The sequence below is a fragment of the Monodelphis domestica genome, chromosome 8 (assembly GCF_027887165.1).
Source record: "Monodelphis domestica isolate mMonDom1 chromosome 8, mMonDom1.pri, whole genome shotgun sequence".
NCBI classification, from domain to species: domain Eukaryota; kingdom Metazoa; phylum Chordata; class Mammalia; order Didelphimorphia; family Didelphidae; genus Monodelphis; species Monodelphis domestica.
The window spans coordinates 97,219,379-97,236,090 of NC_077234.1; the positions used below are offsets into that span (position 1 = coordinate 97,219,379).

General features: G+C 38.0%; 1 protein-coding gene across 1 annotated transcript in view; it reads right to left on the bottom strand.

Annotated features, from left to right (window-relative positions):
* Positions 1-16,107, bottom strand: part of TNFSF11 (TNF superfamily member 11) — a 59,945-nt gene extending 43,838 nt beyond the window's left edge. Inside the window, exon 1 of the mRNA XM_001363284.3 lies at positions 15,715-16,107. Coding sequence (XP_001363321.2) covers positions 15,715-15,936 — 222 coding nt within the window. The 5' untranslated portion in view covers positions 15,937-16,107. The remainder of the gene's footprint in view (positions 1-15,714) is intronic.
* Positions 16,108-16,712: the final 605 nt, after the last annotated feature.

Here is a 16,712-nt window from a genome sequence, read left to right on the forward strand (position 1 = left end):
TGTATACTTCCTTTTTTCCTTTCCTTGATTAAATCCTTAGAATAGGATAGTATTAGATATGATAAGATAGTTGAGTGTAGGTTGTTTATTATTTTTGGTAGAACTTTTACTTTAAGAAATATTTAATTATATTAAGTGCACAAATGCCAAAATAGTGTTTTTAACACAATTTTGGCTTTGTGAAAAGGGGGGGGGGCTGTAGCAAAGGAATTTAGCAGGGTAATCTAGCAACATGGGATGCTACAAAACCAAGATTACACAGAGCTGGCTGGGTCAGCATTCTAAGGCAATTAGAGAACTGGCAACTGGTATTCTCAATCTGGGATGCAGACTGAGAGGCTGTGTGGAAGTGTCTCCAGGAAGGAAATCAACTTTGGAGCTTCCAGAGACTTGGATCATCTTTAAGGAGAGGTGAGTGAGTATTCCCTTTCACCTTGTTGGACAGTGTGAGCAGGTGTGAACCTCCTTCCTTCCTGAACTTTGGGAGGACTCATCTTGATACTGCAGTTTGACCTAACTAAGGACTCTGGAGCTGTGAGAATCTTGGCTCTGTGGACTTTACTAACCCCTTTATCTTTTATTACCCCTTTTAGTTAGGTTAAGGTTATTTAGAAAGGCTAATATTTTAATATCTGGGTTGGTTTGAACTAAGTTACTCCCTGATTCCCCTTCCAAATCCCTGACCCATTAGCTAATAAACCTAGTTTTTACATATTTTGTTAGTGATCTCTTCTGCTTAACCCTCCTGATAACCCTCCCTATTACAGAACTGAGGTCATATTTTAATCCAGGACATTCGTCTCTAGGCCTGGCTCTCTATCCACGAAGTCATCTAGTTACTCTGATCAAGTTCAACCCTAGACATTTCTCATCAATCACTCTTTGGCTCATTACCTCCCCACTCCATCCAAGTTTCCACCTTTATAAATCTTAAAATTTGTTTAATTTTATCTGATCTGGGATCCATCCTAAAAATGAGGATATAATTGTGTCTCTCTCCATAGAGAAAGGTTTAAAAACTCCTTTAGCTCCCAAGCAACCATTCAAATAATCTCTTGGACAATATAAACTATCCACCAAGGATTTACAGAGAAAGGAGAGGAGATAAGAGAAAGAAATCAGGACAAAGAGAGAACAGGGAAGAGGAGAAGGAATGGGAGGAAGAATGAGGAGGAGGAGGAGGAGGATAGGAAGAGAGAGAAAAGGAGAAGAAAGAAGTCTAGCTCTCTGAAATACTTGAGACAGCTTCTTTGACCTTTTCCAGACCAAACAATTCTAGTTCTCAAAGGAAAGAGGCTCAAGTTCTTTCATCATCCTGGCTGCCTTCCTATCTTGCATATCAGTTTTCCTCCTAAACTTTGGTGCCCAGAATTAACATAAGACTCCATGTGTGGTCTGTTTAGAGTTGCGTACATCAGGATTACCATCTCTTTATCCCAGGAAATTATGCCTTCTGTGCAACCCAAGAATATTAGCATTAGATTTCATAACTTCTATCTTATACTTTGATTCATATTTCACTTGCTATTCACTAAAAGCCCCAGATATTTTACCCCACACATACTGTAAACACACAATCCCCATCCTGAATTCATAAAGCATTTTTAAGTCAAATGTAAAACTACATTTATTCCTATTATATTTCAAGATTCTTATTATATTTCAATATATCAATATTTTTGGGAAACCTTATTGTCATCCACTGTGTTAACTCTCCTTTCCCTATCTTGATGTCTTCTGACAATTTCATAAGCCTTTATCTGTAAAAACTTTAAGTAGCACAGATTCAAGGACAAATTTCTGGGATACTATACTGGACACCTTTTTCCAAGTATACATTGAAATATTAATAATTATTTTTAAAAGTATAACTGTCTTTCTAACAATCCCAACTCCATCTCTGCCATATCTTTCCCTCATTTCTGCATGAATGGCATGATTCTATCAAATACTTTGCTAAGACCTAATCAGACTATCATTCCTCTGACCTACTGGTTTCATAACACCATCAAAAAAAAATGGTTAGCTTAGCATGAATTGATCTTCATGAAGCAATGTTGCCTCTTTATAATCACAGCTTCCCTTTCTAAATATTCAGTAACCATCTCTTTAATAATATGTCCTTAATTTTACCAAAATTGAAGTCAAGTTAAATGGCATATAGTTTACATACTCTATCCTTTACCTATTTAAAAAAAAATAGGAAATTTGCTCTTTTCCCTACTCCTATTTTTCACAATTTGTACATTAGCAATCACATCTGCCAGTATTTTCAATACCTATTGATATAGTTCAACTGAGATATTGGACTTGAATTCATTATAATTGGCTGGATATTATTTTAACAATCACCTTGTTAATATTAGGCATCAATTTATATTAGGCAAAAATAACCATTAGTCATTTTTGTTCCCTGCTTTCCAAGATGAAAGTCTTCTATTCTCATAATGCAGCTTTTTGTTTTAGAATAGATACCCAAAATAAAGAAATGCAATGAAGGTATAGGGAGATAATCTTTTATCCTTTGGTAAACCCTGCTTTCTTTTAGGGAATTAAATAGTCCCCCAGACTTAGAGGAAGCTCTACACCAAGGTTTGGGGCTCCCCCAAAAGGGAATTTTGCACATGGTATTGCTAGTCAATGCCTTTCCCACTAGACTTGCAGAGACCATGTAATTCAGAGTAATAGTTGAGGTTATTCCATATGGAGGCTTTGTCTTTTTCTGGTCCTCTACTCTGAGGTCATATCCTTGATCCTCTAAATCTCCAACAGCTGATGTTGTTGAGGAAATCCTCCCTCTTCTCTCTGGGAGACTAGGTCTAAAAATTTAACCATCCCACTATTTCCACCATCTGCTATCAACTCTGTCTGAAAGGCTCTTCTACTACTACCTCTTTCTAGATGCCAACTCTCAGGAGGTATTTTGTTTTCCCAGAGGATTGTGTGCAAGTGTATAGGCTTTCTCTCTACCTGGAAGATCCTGATTCTACTCTTGGTATGTTTATATGTGTCCTGCTCATTTCTTCTCTGCTTTTCTGATTTCTCCACTTGATCTATACTTTTACAATTCAAAGAATAACTGAAATCCATTATAGCTAGTACTCAATCAACTATTCTTAATAAGATGCAAATAAGTCAACAAATACCCTGGCCAACCCCACATTCCATCAATTAGAGGTCTTCAACTATCTAAATGTGTAGTTACAGGGTTATTTACACCTTCAGACTGAAGGTAGTAATTTCAAAGGCTAAAAAAAAGGTTCATATCTTTTAACTTCACCAAATCCAATCAACCATTCCCAGAAAGGAAAACCTTCAATTTTGGAAAAATCAAATATTAGAACTTGTTACACAAGAGTTAAATGAAAGAACAAGAATAAAATACATTGAATTCGCTTTTTAAAGTAACTTGAATTTGATTTAGAAAGAAATGCTAGAAAAAATTAAATAAACTCCAAAAGCAGTAAAAGTTTTCCCTAAAACTTTAAAAGGTTAATTTATAGGTATATTGCAATAAAGTATGCTAAGAGTTTTCGATCAATAAAAATACAGTGGCAAGAATTGAAGGAATTGTCAAAAAATTGTTAATTTTGCTTTTAACAAAAATTTTTAAACTACAAAAAAACAGCTTGTAAGTTGGAGGCCCCAAAGCTATTACTAGTTCCCTGTTCCTGTGAGAATTCACCCTAAGGGGAATCCCAGGCTAGCATTTCAGACTGAATAATGGACCAGAAGGTAGACAATCCACTGAAGTGGAGGCTAAGCATCAATCTATAAAGCTGAAGGTCTGTCCTCAGGAGGGTATCATATACTGGGAGAGGTTTCTGGAGACAAGAAGAGTCACTAGGCTTTCATTAAATGGGATAGAACTTCTTCTCAAGGGATTCTTAACCCCTTGAAGACGAGGACAACGTTGGGATCACAAAATCATAGATGTAAGAGTTAAAAAGGATCATCAAGTTTGTAAAAAAATAGATGAAAAAACTGAGGGCCCAGAGAGTTAACTGCTCACTGTCACATATATAGCAAAATGCAGATCCATGATTCGAACCTTGAATCTCTGACTCCACATGAAGGGATTACACTGGGATGCAGCTTCAATAACAGGAATTTTAAGTGCTTTGAACCCAAACCTCCTCGTTTTATAAAAGAGGAACCAGAGGTCCAACAAGGGGAACTGACTTGTTCAAGGTCCCACCAACTCCACACCCTTCCAATTACATACTATTGCCTCCCAAATAATTGTTAAAGAACAAACACACACACACACACACACACACACACACACACAAACTGATTAGTGGAGAAGAAAATAATTGCATTTCAGAACTACTCAGGTTCATCAATTGCCAAAAGGCTGAGACAATAAATTCTGGTGATTCTACCAGAAGTTGCTAGAATAAAGTTCGTTATAAAAAATGAGAAAATTACTCATATCTTTATCTAGAAGTTAAAAAGGGAAAATACATGTTCAGGGACACAAAGAAAACTGAAGAGACTATTTCTCCCAAAATAATAATAATGGTGATGAAGATTAGAAGGAGGAAGATGATGTTAGCAGCAATAATAATACCCAGGGGGCAGCTGGGTGTCTCAGTGGATTGAGAGCCAGGCCTAGAGATGGGAGGTCTTAGGTTCAAATCTGTCCTCAGACACTTCCTAGCTGTGTGACCCTGGGCAAGTCACTTAACCTCCATTGCCTAGCCCTTACCACTGTTCTGCCTTGGAGTCAATACACAGTATTGACTCCAAGACAGAAGGTAAGAGTTAAAAATAATTAAAAAAAATAATAATAATACCCAGTAGCATTCTTCTTCCAAGGAATTCAGGATACTTCCCGTGTTCTCTTTCAAATTCTGAACTTTTAACAGCACAGTTCATATGGGAAAAGAGGTAGTAGCTAAGTGTTATAAGAGCTAGAAAGAGTTGGAAATGTCTAAATTCAAATTCTCCTTCACCCACTTAGTTGTGTGATGGCCTCAACAAGTCACTGAACTGCTTAGTTTCCTCATCTGTAAATTGAAGGAATTGTCCCTCCCAGCTCAAAATCAATGATTCTGGGGAAAAGTTATATAGCTGGGAAAAGGGTAACTGATTATACAACTGATTAGAAATAAAGTCAGAGATAAGATCCCTCATTTAATCCTCTCTTCAAAAGAGATGTATTGACCTATTTGAACCAATCACTAATTGCAACAGTAATGCCTTGGGAAGTTCTCTATCCATTTCTGTAAAGCGAGACTCTAAATTAGGAAGCTTACAGTTGATGTTCAACCACTTGTATGGATTTTTTTCTCTCAACTTTGCAAATATGAAAATTATCTCCATTGGTAATAGATTAACTACCTAGAAAGAGGAACATGGAAAGTAATGATGTAAAATCAATATTTATTTCTCATGTTGCATTTAAAATAACTGGCAGGAATCAGAAGATATAAGGATTGCCCAAGGGGAAATTCTTTGACTAACAAATAACAACTGCTTACTTAGGAGGTGTGACTTAAGAGTCACAGCATGTAGGACCTGGAAGAGAGTTAGTGATAACTTGGTCCAAACTTTCATTTTATAAAGGAAAGGAAGGAAGGGAGGAAGGGGAGAAGGGAGGGTGGGACGAAGAGAGGAAGCATTCATAAGTACCTACTATGTCCGAGTCTCTGTACTAAGTACTTTACAAATTGTCTTTCATTTGATCCTGACAACAACTCTGGGAGATAGGTGCTATAATTATTCCCATTTTATAGTTGGGGAAACTGAGATAAAGAAAAGTCAAATATCTATCAAGTGTCTGAAGCTGCATTTGAACTTAAGATATTTTTTCTTGACCCCACAGCTAGAGCTCCATAGACACTGAGCCACCTAGCCTAGAGAGAAATGAAATGGCTTGCCCAAGGTCAGTCTGCCAGTAATTGCCAGAGACAGTACTAGAACCTAGATCCTTTAACTTAACCAAAGCTTTTTCTAACCTCATAACATCCCTGCCCCCAACAAAAAAATCTCATGACAACAAATTCAAAAGATTGCTCTGTCATCAGACGGAAATGTCAGAGATAGATAGAGACCTTGGTATGCACATTTCTTGTAAACTGTTCTCTCACATAAACATGGCAGTCAAGTTTAATTCCTGCTGACAATGTAAAACTTGTGACCAATGATAATACCACTCAACACAAAGTAAATAAATAGGCTTTTCTTTTTTTTTCTTTTCAAATGTCACTAAAAAAATAAATCAGTCCAATACGATGAAATAACTGAGGCAAAGCTATGAGCCAATAAGCTATATTTTAACAGGATCTAGCCCCCTTTAATCAATAGGACCTCATATCTTCCATATAATCTGAGATGCCCCCTTGCTCCCCAGTACAGATTTTATAACCCTCAGGTCTCAGACACTCCATATGGTGTAACTCAAGATACAAAATTTCACTGGTGATTATACATCGTCACATTCATGATCCCAAGGTAAATAGGTGGGTAGATCTTTACCCAAGATCCAAAGGTAGAAGCTAGGCAACGACTGAGCAGGCAGAATCCTACTCAAAGTTGGACAATCAAGGGAAATGACAAAGGGTCTAGGGCTTCTAAAATAACTTGGGTGCTTTCCAGGAGTGGTCACAAGAGAGGCAAGGTAAGGGTCATCTCCACTAACAAGGATAGGCAGGATGTACAACCATCACTAAAAGGTCATAAAATAGACAATGGAATACTTAACTACTCATGCTGGATAAGGAAAACCTCAGAGAGAGGAGTTTCCTTGGTCCAGTAGTCTCCTTCCCAATGTTAGCACTTATTAAGTCATATGGATAGAGGACTCCTAACTAGAACTCTTTGGGGGTGAAGCATGCCTCATCACTCTTAGAATACAGTCTTAAAGTACTTAAAGGATTCTAAAGGAACTTCACTTATATTTGATGGTTTTACAATGGTTTTATAATTTTGGATATCATTGGAAATGAAAGTAGGTGAGAACAAGTGAAACAAAAGAACCACAACAGATTATAATACTAGTCCACAATTGTCTATTAAATGCCTACTATGTACATGATACCAGTGAATATATAGGTGACAATTTAGTCTTCTTCCTCTTTTTTTAATGCGGTTTGATACTAGGGCTAGTCCTTATTTAAAATGTTACTAATGCTGCAAAATTACCCACAAAAAAACCCAAGCAGAAAAATACAATCTCATGATGATGTTCAATGGATACAAATGATGCTAGAATTCAGGCATATTGTAAGAATCAAAGTTGAGGGTGATCCTAGTGGATGATGGAAAAATACATGGAGGGCAGATGGAGGTAGGTTCTAGCCTATTTACAATGCTGCTTATCAGAGCAATGTATGATGGGGAAAAGGAGGTGCATCAGTCATATATTAGAATTATAGGTAGCCAGCATGATCCACTTAGAAAAAGGCAATGGTTAGATCCTCTGTGGTGCATCTATAGAAGAATATGGATACAAATCACATAGAAGGAAAAGAATCATGAATGGATTGTAATGTGTACCAAAGAAGAAAATGTCTGCATCATATATTTTTGGGTGGAAAAAGAAAGAAAAAGTTTCTAAATAAACTAATATGGCATATCCAATGAGCTACCTTTGTCAGGCTTATGGGAAGACATGAACAAAAGTCACCCAGGAGTAGGCATCTTCCTCACTGAAGGAGGATCCATCCATGAGAGTCTCAAAGTAAATGGGTAGATCTTATTTCTTTAGTAAACTCCTGGAGTTCAGGAATCAGGTTCTTTTGTTTTGTTTTGTTTTGAAACCCTGAACTCTAACTCAAACTCAGGTCCTTGTACAAAATAGGCAGCTATTAAATGTTTACAGCATTGATTTAAAATGCCTGTATTTAGTCATGAACATAGAGTGTTATTTGAAAAAAAAATCACAACCTACAGCTTTCTCATCCAATTGCCTTTGCAGCTCATCTATACAACTCTCACCTTCCCAAAAATAAAGGCTAAGCCAGAGCCCCAGACTTGTCCAGGGGAGTAGTTCTTTCAAGTAGGGATGACTATGCTAAAGAATCTAAGCCAAGGGAAGGTCCCTGGGTCCCTGTGTACACAATTTACATGACTGATAATCAAGAAAAAGGCAATCAAAAGAAGTTGAAGCTTCTTGCTATGTTTAATTACTCAGTAATCAATTAATAGATTTCTGTCAAACCTGCAATTTCTATATGAGGAATAGATCATTTGCTCTTTTGGGTAAATTACTTGAAAAACCTTCTCAGTAATGTTTAGTGATCACAGAGTAATTATATCTGGCAATGTTTGAAAAATGGCACAGTATCGGATGGTTTTGTATCTTAATTCTCTCTGATACTTAAACTACAATTATCTGTAATGAACTAATCTTTTCATATTTCATCAAAGCCTTCTAATTCATCTCAATAGGGCTGTGAGTCATGATGCTTAACATTTCTATCACTTTATCAGTGAGTTCAGACAGGCAACTCCCACATACCTTTATCAGATAGTTTTTGTAAGTCACGGCATCCCCAAGCAAGATGCAGAAGAGGTTTGTTTGTACATACAAGAAATATTACAGACTGGATCAAAGTTTGAATTGTTTTTTAAAAGTTTCAATTCCAATGAATTGTTCAATCAATATCTATGGAGGATTAGAAATAGAATATTCACTTACAAGTAATAATTTTATGAGAAAGAATTTTACCTCTTTGGATAATAAAGAATGAACAATAAATGGGTAACCAGGTAGTTTTATTTTTCCTACTGAATGGTGGTAGATGCTTTCTTCTCCTCTAGACACAGCATAACACAAAAGTTATTGAAGCCAATTCATTTTTACTATGCAAGTCGACCAATAAGTAATCATTTATCAAGCATCATGTCATTTTTCAATTGTATTCAATCCTTCGTGACCCCATGGAGTTTTTCATGGTACAGATACTGGAGTGGTTTGCCATTTCCTTTTCCAGATCATTTTTACAGATGAGGAAATGAAGCAAACAGGGTTAAGTGACTTGCCCAGAGTCACACAGCTAGTAAACATCTGAGGCCAGTTTTAAACTCAGGAAGATAAGTCTTCCTGACTTCAAGCCTAAAATTCTCTCCACTGTGGCACCTAGCTGCCCAATGAGAGTGTCTAGTTGAGGGCAACCAGGATAGTGAAAGCCTGTGAGTCTGTTATATTAGAAGATGAAGGAACCAAGTATGTGTAGCCAAGAGGATATAATATGTAGAGGGAACAAGGTAATTTTCTTTAAGCATCCAAAATGTGGGTAAGGGGATTTGACTTGGTTTGGTTTATCCCAGAGGGCAGGACCAAAAACAATTCAGTGAAAATGACAAAAGATGCACATTTAAGCTTGAAGTCAGAAACAATGTCTTGTTCAAAAGGATCTCAATGAGCTATTGGGTTCTTCCTTATTGAAAATCTTATAATAGGGGGTAGCTAGATGGCTCAATGAATTGAGTGCCAGGCCTAAAGATAGAGGTCCTGGGTTCAAATATGACACTTCCTAGCTGGGTGACATTAGACAAGTCACTTAATCCCCATTGCCTACCTCTTCTGCCTTGGAACCAATATTTGTTATTGATTCCATGGTTGGAAGGTAAGGGTTGAGAGAGGGGAAGAGAGAGACAGACAGGCAGAGACAGAGAGGGAGACAGAGACAGACAGTCAGAGAGGAGAGAGAGAGAAACAGGGAGGGAGAGAGAGAGAGAGAGAGACCAGACAACTGTTTGCTGGATATGTTAAAGGTATGTTTGATAAGTTTCATTTGGGGCTGCACTATCTGGGCACCAAAGTCCCTTCCAATTCTGAAATTCTCCTATTCTGTAATCCTTTTGCTCTAGAATACCAATATTAGGTACTTTTTCCTCATTATTCTATCAACCATAAACATTTATTATAGCTCATTGCTCATTGGTATATAGAAAAAATAAATAAACATGACAAAGTTTCTATCCAAATGGGACTTCAAATTCAGTAAATACACCATACACGTGAATAACTATAATATAAAATATAAGAACTCTGTGTAACAAACATAATTACTGGTCATAACATATTATCTAACACTAACAGCTGATGCACTCAAAAGAATTTGAAAATATCAAAGAGTTAAGCCACAAAACAAGTAAACACCATGGAGATTAATGTATGCTTGGTTTTTTACTTGGTACCATAATCCAATATAAATTCAAAAAGAAACATTATAGTTTATATATGTATATATATGTATATATATCTATATATAAAGTTATATATCTCCTACTGTGTTCTATTACTGTATTAAGTGTTTTACAAATATTAACTCATTTGATCCTCACAATAATCCAGAAAGGCAGGAATTTTTATTGTTATTATCATTTTACAGTTGAGGAAACTGAGGCAAGCAAAGGTTAAGTGACTTGCCAGGGTCACATAGTTAGTAATAATGTCTGACATCAGATTTGAACTTCTTGACTCTAGACCCAGCTCTCAATCTAGGGTTCTAACTCTGCCACTAATTATTTCATCTGCCTGGGCCTCAATTAAGGGATTGGATAAGGTGATTACCACAGTCCTTTCCAGTTCTGACATTCTATATTAAATTCCCCCCCCCAAATCTCAAAAAAGTCTTAGATATTTAAAAAGAAATTCCACAAGGTTACATAAAATACAAGCAAACATATTCAATGATATATTCATTTAAATGAGTTACTTCCAACATTCCCACCCCTAGGAGATGACCTTTTAAAAATGTCAGCATGATGCAGGTTAGCATCATGCTCGTAGTATTTGATGAAATATTTATTCTTCCATGAAAGTCCATTGGAAAACCAAGTCCTCATAAAATTTAGGAAATCTTTTTTTTCAAGATTTGGATGGCCAACATTAAAAACTTCAAATGAAATCACAGACTGTTATAATTTTATTGAGGGCTTCATCATCTACATGGTCATCCCTGATGGTAATCTCAGAATCACCCTTTAACTCTTCCTTTACCCTTTCTTTCCATTTCCAATCAGTTCCTAAACCTTAACTCTTCAATCTGTATCCTTCTCTCTGTTCACATCTATTTGAGTCTCTGTCTTCCTGGATCGTCCTTCACTCAGTTGACCAAATAATCTTCCTAATGCACAGGTCTAGTCATGTGATTTCCCTGCTCAAGAATCTTCAGTGGCTCCCTACTATCTTTAAAATAAAATAAAAACTACTTTGTTTGGCATTAAGACCCTCTGTTATGTGGCTGCAGCCAATCCTTCCAGTTGTATTTCTCATTAGTTTACCTATGCTCTTTATATTTGAGCCAAGTTGAAGTATGATGCAGATCAAAGCATACTAAACTTTATTTTTCTCATTTTATTTTGTATTTTCTTTTTCAGAATGTGGAAATGTTTTGCATGACCTCACATGTATAATCTATATCAAATTACTTGCCTTCTCAAAGGGGAGGAGGCAGGACTGGGGAGAGATGGAGAGAATTTAGACCTCGGTTTTTAAGAAACAAATGTTTTTTAAAACCTAATAAATGAGAATAATAAAATAAAATTTACAATTATTTATTTGATCTCTCACAACATGATGAACATAGAAATATATACTAAATAATAATACATTTATAATCTATATCACATTACATGCCATCTTGGGGAAGGGAGTGAGATGGGAGGGACAGAGAAAATATGGATTGAAAGTGTAAGAAAACAATTATTAGAAATTTTTCCAATATGTAATCTGAAGAAAAAATATTTTAACTTTAAAAAGAATTTTATTAGAGCTAAGCTGAGATGCTATTTGTTCCCAGTGTATATCCAGTTTCCATGTTTTTGTACAAGATAAACTCTACTGTTTTCTAATCCGTTGCTTTTGGAATTTTTATAAATACTCAATGTGTCACCTCCAACAGATTTATTTTCATCTGCTCAATTGTTAATATGTTCTTCCTCCTCAAATTACCTTGTATTAACTGGTGCATGTGCTTGTTGTATCACCATTCAAGACTGTCTCTTCTCACATATGCAGAAGGTAAGCTTTCTGAGGCAGAGGCTATTTTATTTTTCATCTTTATGTCACTGCTTCTCTTGTACACAGTAGATACTTAGCCAATATTCATTTGCTAAACTGCATTGATTCACCAACAGACATGAATATTTTAGAAAAAAATTTGGGGATCATTCTTTGCCAATCAATATTTTTGAATTTTCAAATGCACATAAACCTGTTTAATTTGTTTTATTTTCTTTTTTAACCCTTACCTTCTGTCTTATAATTAATACTATGTATTGGTTCTAAGGCAGAGAGTGGTAAGAGCTGGGCAATGAGGGTTAAGTGACTTGCCCAGGGTCACACAGCTAGGAAGTGTCTGAGGCCATATTTGAACCTAGGACCTCCCATCTCTAGGCCTGGTTCTTAATCCACAGAGCTATCCAGCTGCCTATCTGTTTAATTTTTAATACTACTGGCATTGCTCTTACAGTAAGTAAGTCATGTTTCATTAAACTGGAAGTTCCATACCACCAACCACCTCTAATCTGATTTCCTGAAAGCACATCATCAGTTCCTTTACTCCCACCTTGCCATGTTTATTTCCTGTTACTTCTCAACTCACTCTTACTCTGTGTTTCTGACAAATAAGCCTGCTTTAACTAGCTGGTCCCTTGAGTTCCTCCTTACTCTCTCATCTTCCTTCAATTTACCCCTCGCCCATTTGACAAACCACTTTAGAATCTCTCTAAGAAACCTTCAATCAGTTTAAACTCTGAATAACCAATGCAAGATCCTTTAGGTTGTTTATAAACCTGTGTTTAAAAGTCTATATTATCTCACTTATATACTCCATGTATTTTCTGAATATTGTTCCATTTTCTTTGAATCTGATTTTACAGTCCTTGAGAGAGGGGCTATCTTTTATTGGATGCTTCTTGAGTTTTGAGGAACACCCCCCAATTAACTGTACCAAGATTCAAAAGACATGCTTTAATAGAGGATGGTCCTTAGCAGTACATTTTATTTCTGGGAAATCAAGACTATCAGAGGGAATTTGTGGCATATGTAAGTAATGCTCAAGTGTTTGTCTTTTTTCTATCCTCCAACAGCACTTACTAGATAGGTAAGAGTTCAATAAATGTTTGTTGAAAGATGTATTTTGAATTCCCATCCCACCTCACCTATCAGGACTAAGTGATTCACAACAGAGGCATTCAATGTATTTAAATTTAATTGAAATATAGAATAAGCATCATGGAATTAATAACTGACATATACTATATATAAATACAATATACAATATTATATTATATAATAAAATGTTATTATATAATATAAATATATATGTATGTATAATAGTGTATATTTTATTAGTCAAAAACACCTGAAATATTTTATTAGATTTAAACAAGTGCATAGAAGTATTTCACCAGTGGGGTCTGCCTTATGGTGTTATCCTCCAATTATAGCTTTGGGCTTCTTCACTGGGAAACAAACAAACAAACAAACAAAACTGGGAAAGCAGCAAGGGTTGGCTCAAGTATCCTCAAATGAGACAAACCTTTGGGCTCTTTCAGTTTTAAAATGAGATTTTTTTTTGAAGATCTAAAAATACTGAAAAGCAGCTAGAGGTGTGTTCTCTTTTTTGCCAAGGAGGGGAAAGGAAGGAGGTAAAAAAAAAGCATTTTCTTCTAAAATAAAAAACATTAAGCAGCTAAAAAATAAAGCCAACAATATAATATACATACATACATATATATGCATTTGTTAACAGTGCCTGCCAATGAATGAAATGCATTCTAAAATGATTTTGATCAAGGCATCAATTGCTTCCATTGCAAGTAAACTCTTTTAAAGAAGATCCTTAAAAACACTTATCCCATCATAATATAAGGTGATGGATTTATTAGCTTCTAAATATTACTGTTTGGGGAGTCATGATATATATTACTTTCCCTTTAAGAGATAATAAAAAATGTTTCTACAAAAAGACTCTTCAATGAACATTCATCAAAAATCCCACAAACCAAGAGTTACTTTCCTCTTTGCAGTCCTACACACATCCCTAATATACTTGTACAATACATGCATGTGCCCTGCACTCATCTCCAAAAAGCCACAGAGCTCTCAAAATTAGTGGACCCCAGCTTGGTGCTCGCCCGGCTTCCCAGGATTCCTTTAAGTTCCAGCTAAAATACCAGCTGTCTGAGATACTGAGTCTCTATGAGTGTGAAAGCCAACTTCAACTTTCTTTCTTTTCCCATAAAGAAATGCACAGTCAGCCCTCCACTTCCTCTGAGAAAGAGTTCGGGGTAGCAGAAAGCGGATTTAAATGAATCCAACCAGCTGCCCTGCAATTTCCAAGAAAACAAGGACTTAAAAGCGTAAACCACCAGAAAGCATAATGTTACAGTCTTAACCATGCCTTTCTACTACAGTTCTGATCCACAGAGCCATTCTAGCATGACAAAACCCTAGATTTAGAACTGGAAGGGACCCCAAACTCATCATTTTATAAATGAAGAATCTTCAGCACCGAGAGGTTAAGTAATTTGCCCTGGGGCACACAGCTGGGGGGAAGGAAAGAGTGAAGGTTATCTGCTTGATGTTTGTGGTTTGCAAGTTGACTGTTCCCCGGGCAGGACAAACTTCTCTTTCACTATTCACCTCTTCTCTGGAAGACAGAGGACTTGTATTGTCCAGTGACAATACTGCCTGCAAAGACCCAGGAGAAAGTCCAGGAACATTAGCTTTGGGTAAAGGAACAAGGATAACCGGCTGCTTTTTCTGCACACACCAGACTTTTACAAGACCCCGACCCGAAACAAGACCCATCCTACAAAAGCCTGCTCGGGCTTTCATAAACCGCTGAAACTTCCGCTCCGAGATACAGCGAGGCTGCTGTTTCTGGAGTACCCAGGATGGAACCTCTTGAAGGAGGGGTGCCTGAAAAGAAAATCCACTGCCCAAATGACAGGCATCCCCCACTAGGCGGAGGGCAGGGAGGAGCAGGAGGCTAAATGAGGCGATGCTCGCCCTGGTGCTAGGTGGGTTTCAGTCGGTCCTTTTCCCAAAATGGCAACAAAGAAAAGAAAGATCTACGGATCCGAACTGAAGGAAGTTAGTAGAAAGGCATGGTGAAAGGCTGTCACAATATGTTTTCTGGTGGTTTATGCTGTGAAGTTCTTGTTTTCTTGGAAACTGCAGTGCAGCTACAATTATTTGCTTTAAAAAAAAGTGCCAAATTCCCTAATAGTGGGGAAGGGGTGGAAAGAGGGTCATTTCAAATCATAAGAAAAGCAAATGTTGCTTCATAATTTATATATAAGATGTACATAAAAATGCTCTGAACTGCCTTCCTCAACTTTACAATTATTTTAATAGGCTGAGGCTATAAATTGATACTAAAAGTTTCCTCAGCCAAAATAAAGAGCCTTGGGACACAGGTAGAGGCAAGAAATTACAGGGAAATACTGAGCTGGCTCCTCGTTCAGACCCCTAGCCGGGCAGAAGCCGGCTTTGAAGTCACTGCAACTCTGTCCTCTGTCCAACACCACCTAGTTTCAGACCGCGGAGAAACCGACGAGCTCCGAGGGAAGTTGGGTTCCCAGATGTAGGTCTTAGAGAAAAGAACCAGAAAAGAGATTTATCAAACCCCTTCTCAGCGTCGCTTCAGCCCCTTGAGAAATCGGGGAAGGGAGGTGGTGGAAGGAGAATGTCCCAGTGGCCCCAGGACGCGCTATCTGGGCGCACGGGTGCGGGCAGGCACTCACCTGGGTTTTGAAGTAGAGGAACAACGCAACGCTGCAGACTACCTGGCCCAGGCCCAGTACCATGAAGGCCATCAGGATGGAGCGAGAGGTGGGTGGGGACTGGTGCGGGGCTGGGGAAGGCGCGGGATGCAGGGGACCCTCGTGGGGAGCGCTGGAGCTGCCACTACCCATCTCCTCCGAGCCTCGCAGGTACTTGGTGTAATCTCGGCTGGCTCGGCGCATGGCGCTCTGGGTTCCGCAATCCGCGTCTACCCCTTGCCTCCCCTTCTGCCTCCTCCCCGGCGGCAAACTCAAAAGCAGCTGCGAGAGTGGAGGGGGGAGTCAGTTCACAAGAGAGCGGGAGAACCGGGGCGCCGGGGGACAGGGAGCCTGGGATCCTCGACTCCTCCTCCTGGGCACAAGCAGCCGCAGTACTCCCTCTCCAACTCTTTTAAACTAGAAGGAGAGGGCTGGGTCTCCCAGCCAATCAGCCCGGGACCAAGTTGATTCTTCCACTCCCACATCTTGTTATCCCCTGGTTTCCTGCCTCCCTTCTTCTCCTTAGCCCGAATGCACCCTCCTTCCCGCCTGGGGCCACTTCAACAGTAAATGGCCGCACCAGGGGCTAGGAATTTGCCTATTCTTGCAAGACCAACCCCACCACCACCCACCACCCAACTTAATCTCTCAACTGGTTTACCCACCCCTCTAATTCACCTACTTCATCCTACTGTCTGCAAAAGACCATCCCGATGCTAGCAATTCTTTAACTACAAAAACTTTCTGTGGCTCCCTATTGTCTATGGAATAAGATAAACTCCTCAGAGATGAAATAGAGGGAAAATTTCCCGGGAATCAGCAGTGACTGGAAAGAACTGTTTTAAGTCTACTGATCTCACTCCCAGTCGAGAGAACTGTCAAAAGAAGAGGTTTTGTTTCATCTGCTGAGGAAGGAACTTTTAAAATGACAAATGGTCTTTTATGTGAGAGACTTCTAAAAGTTAGAGACTTTAGTGTGG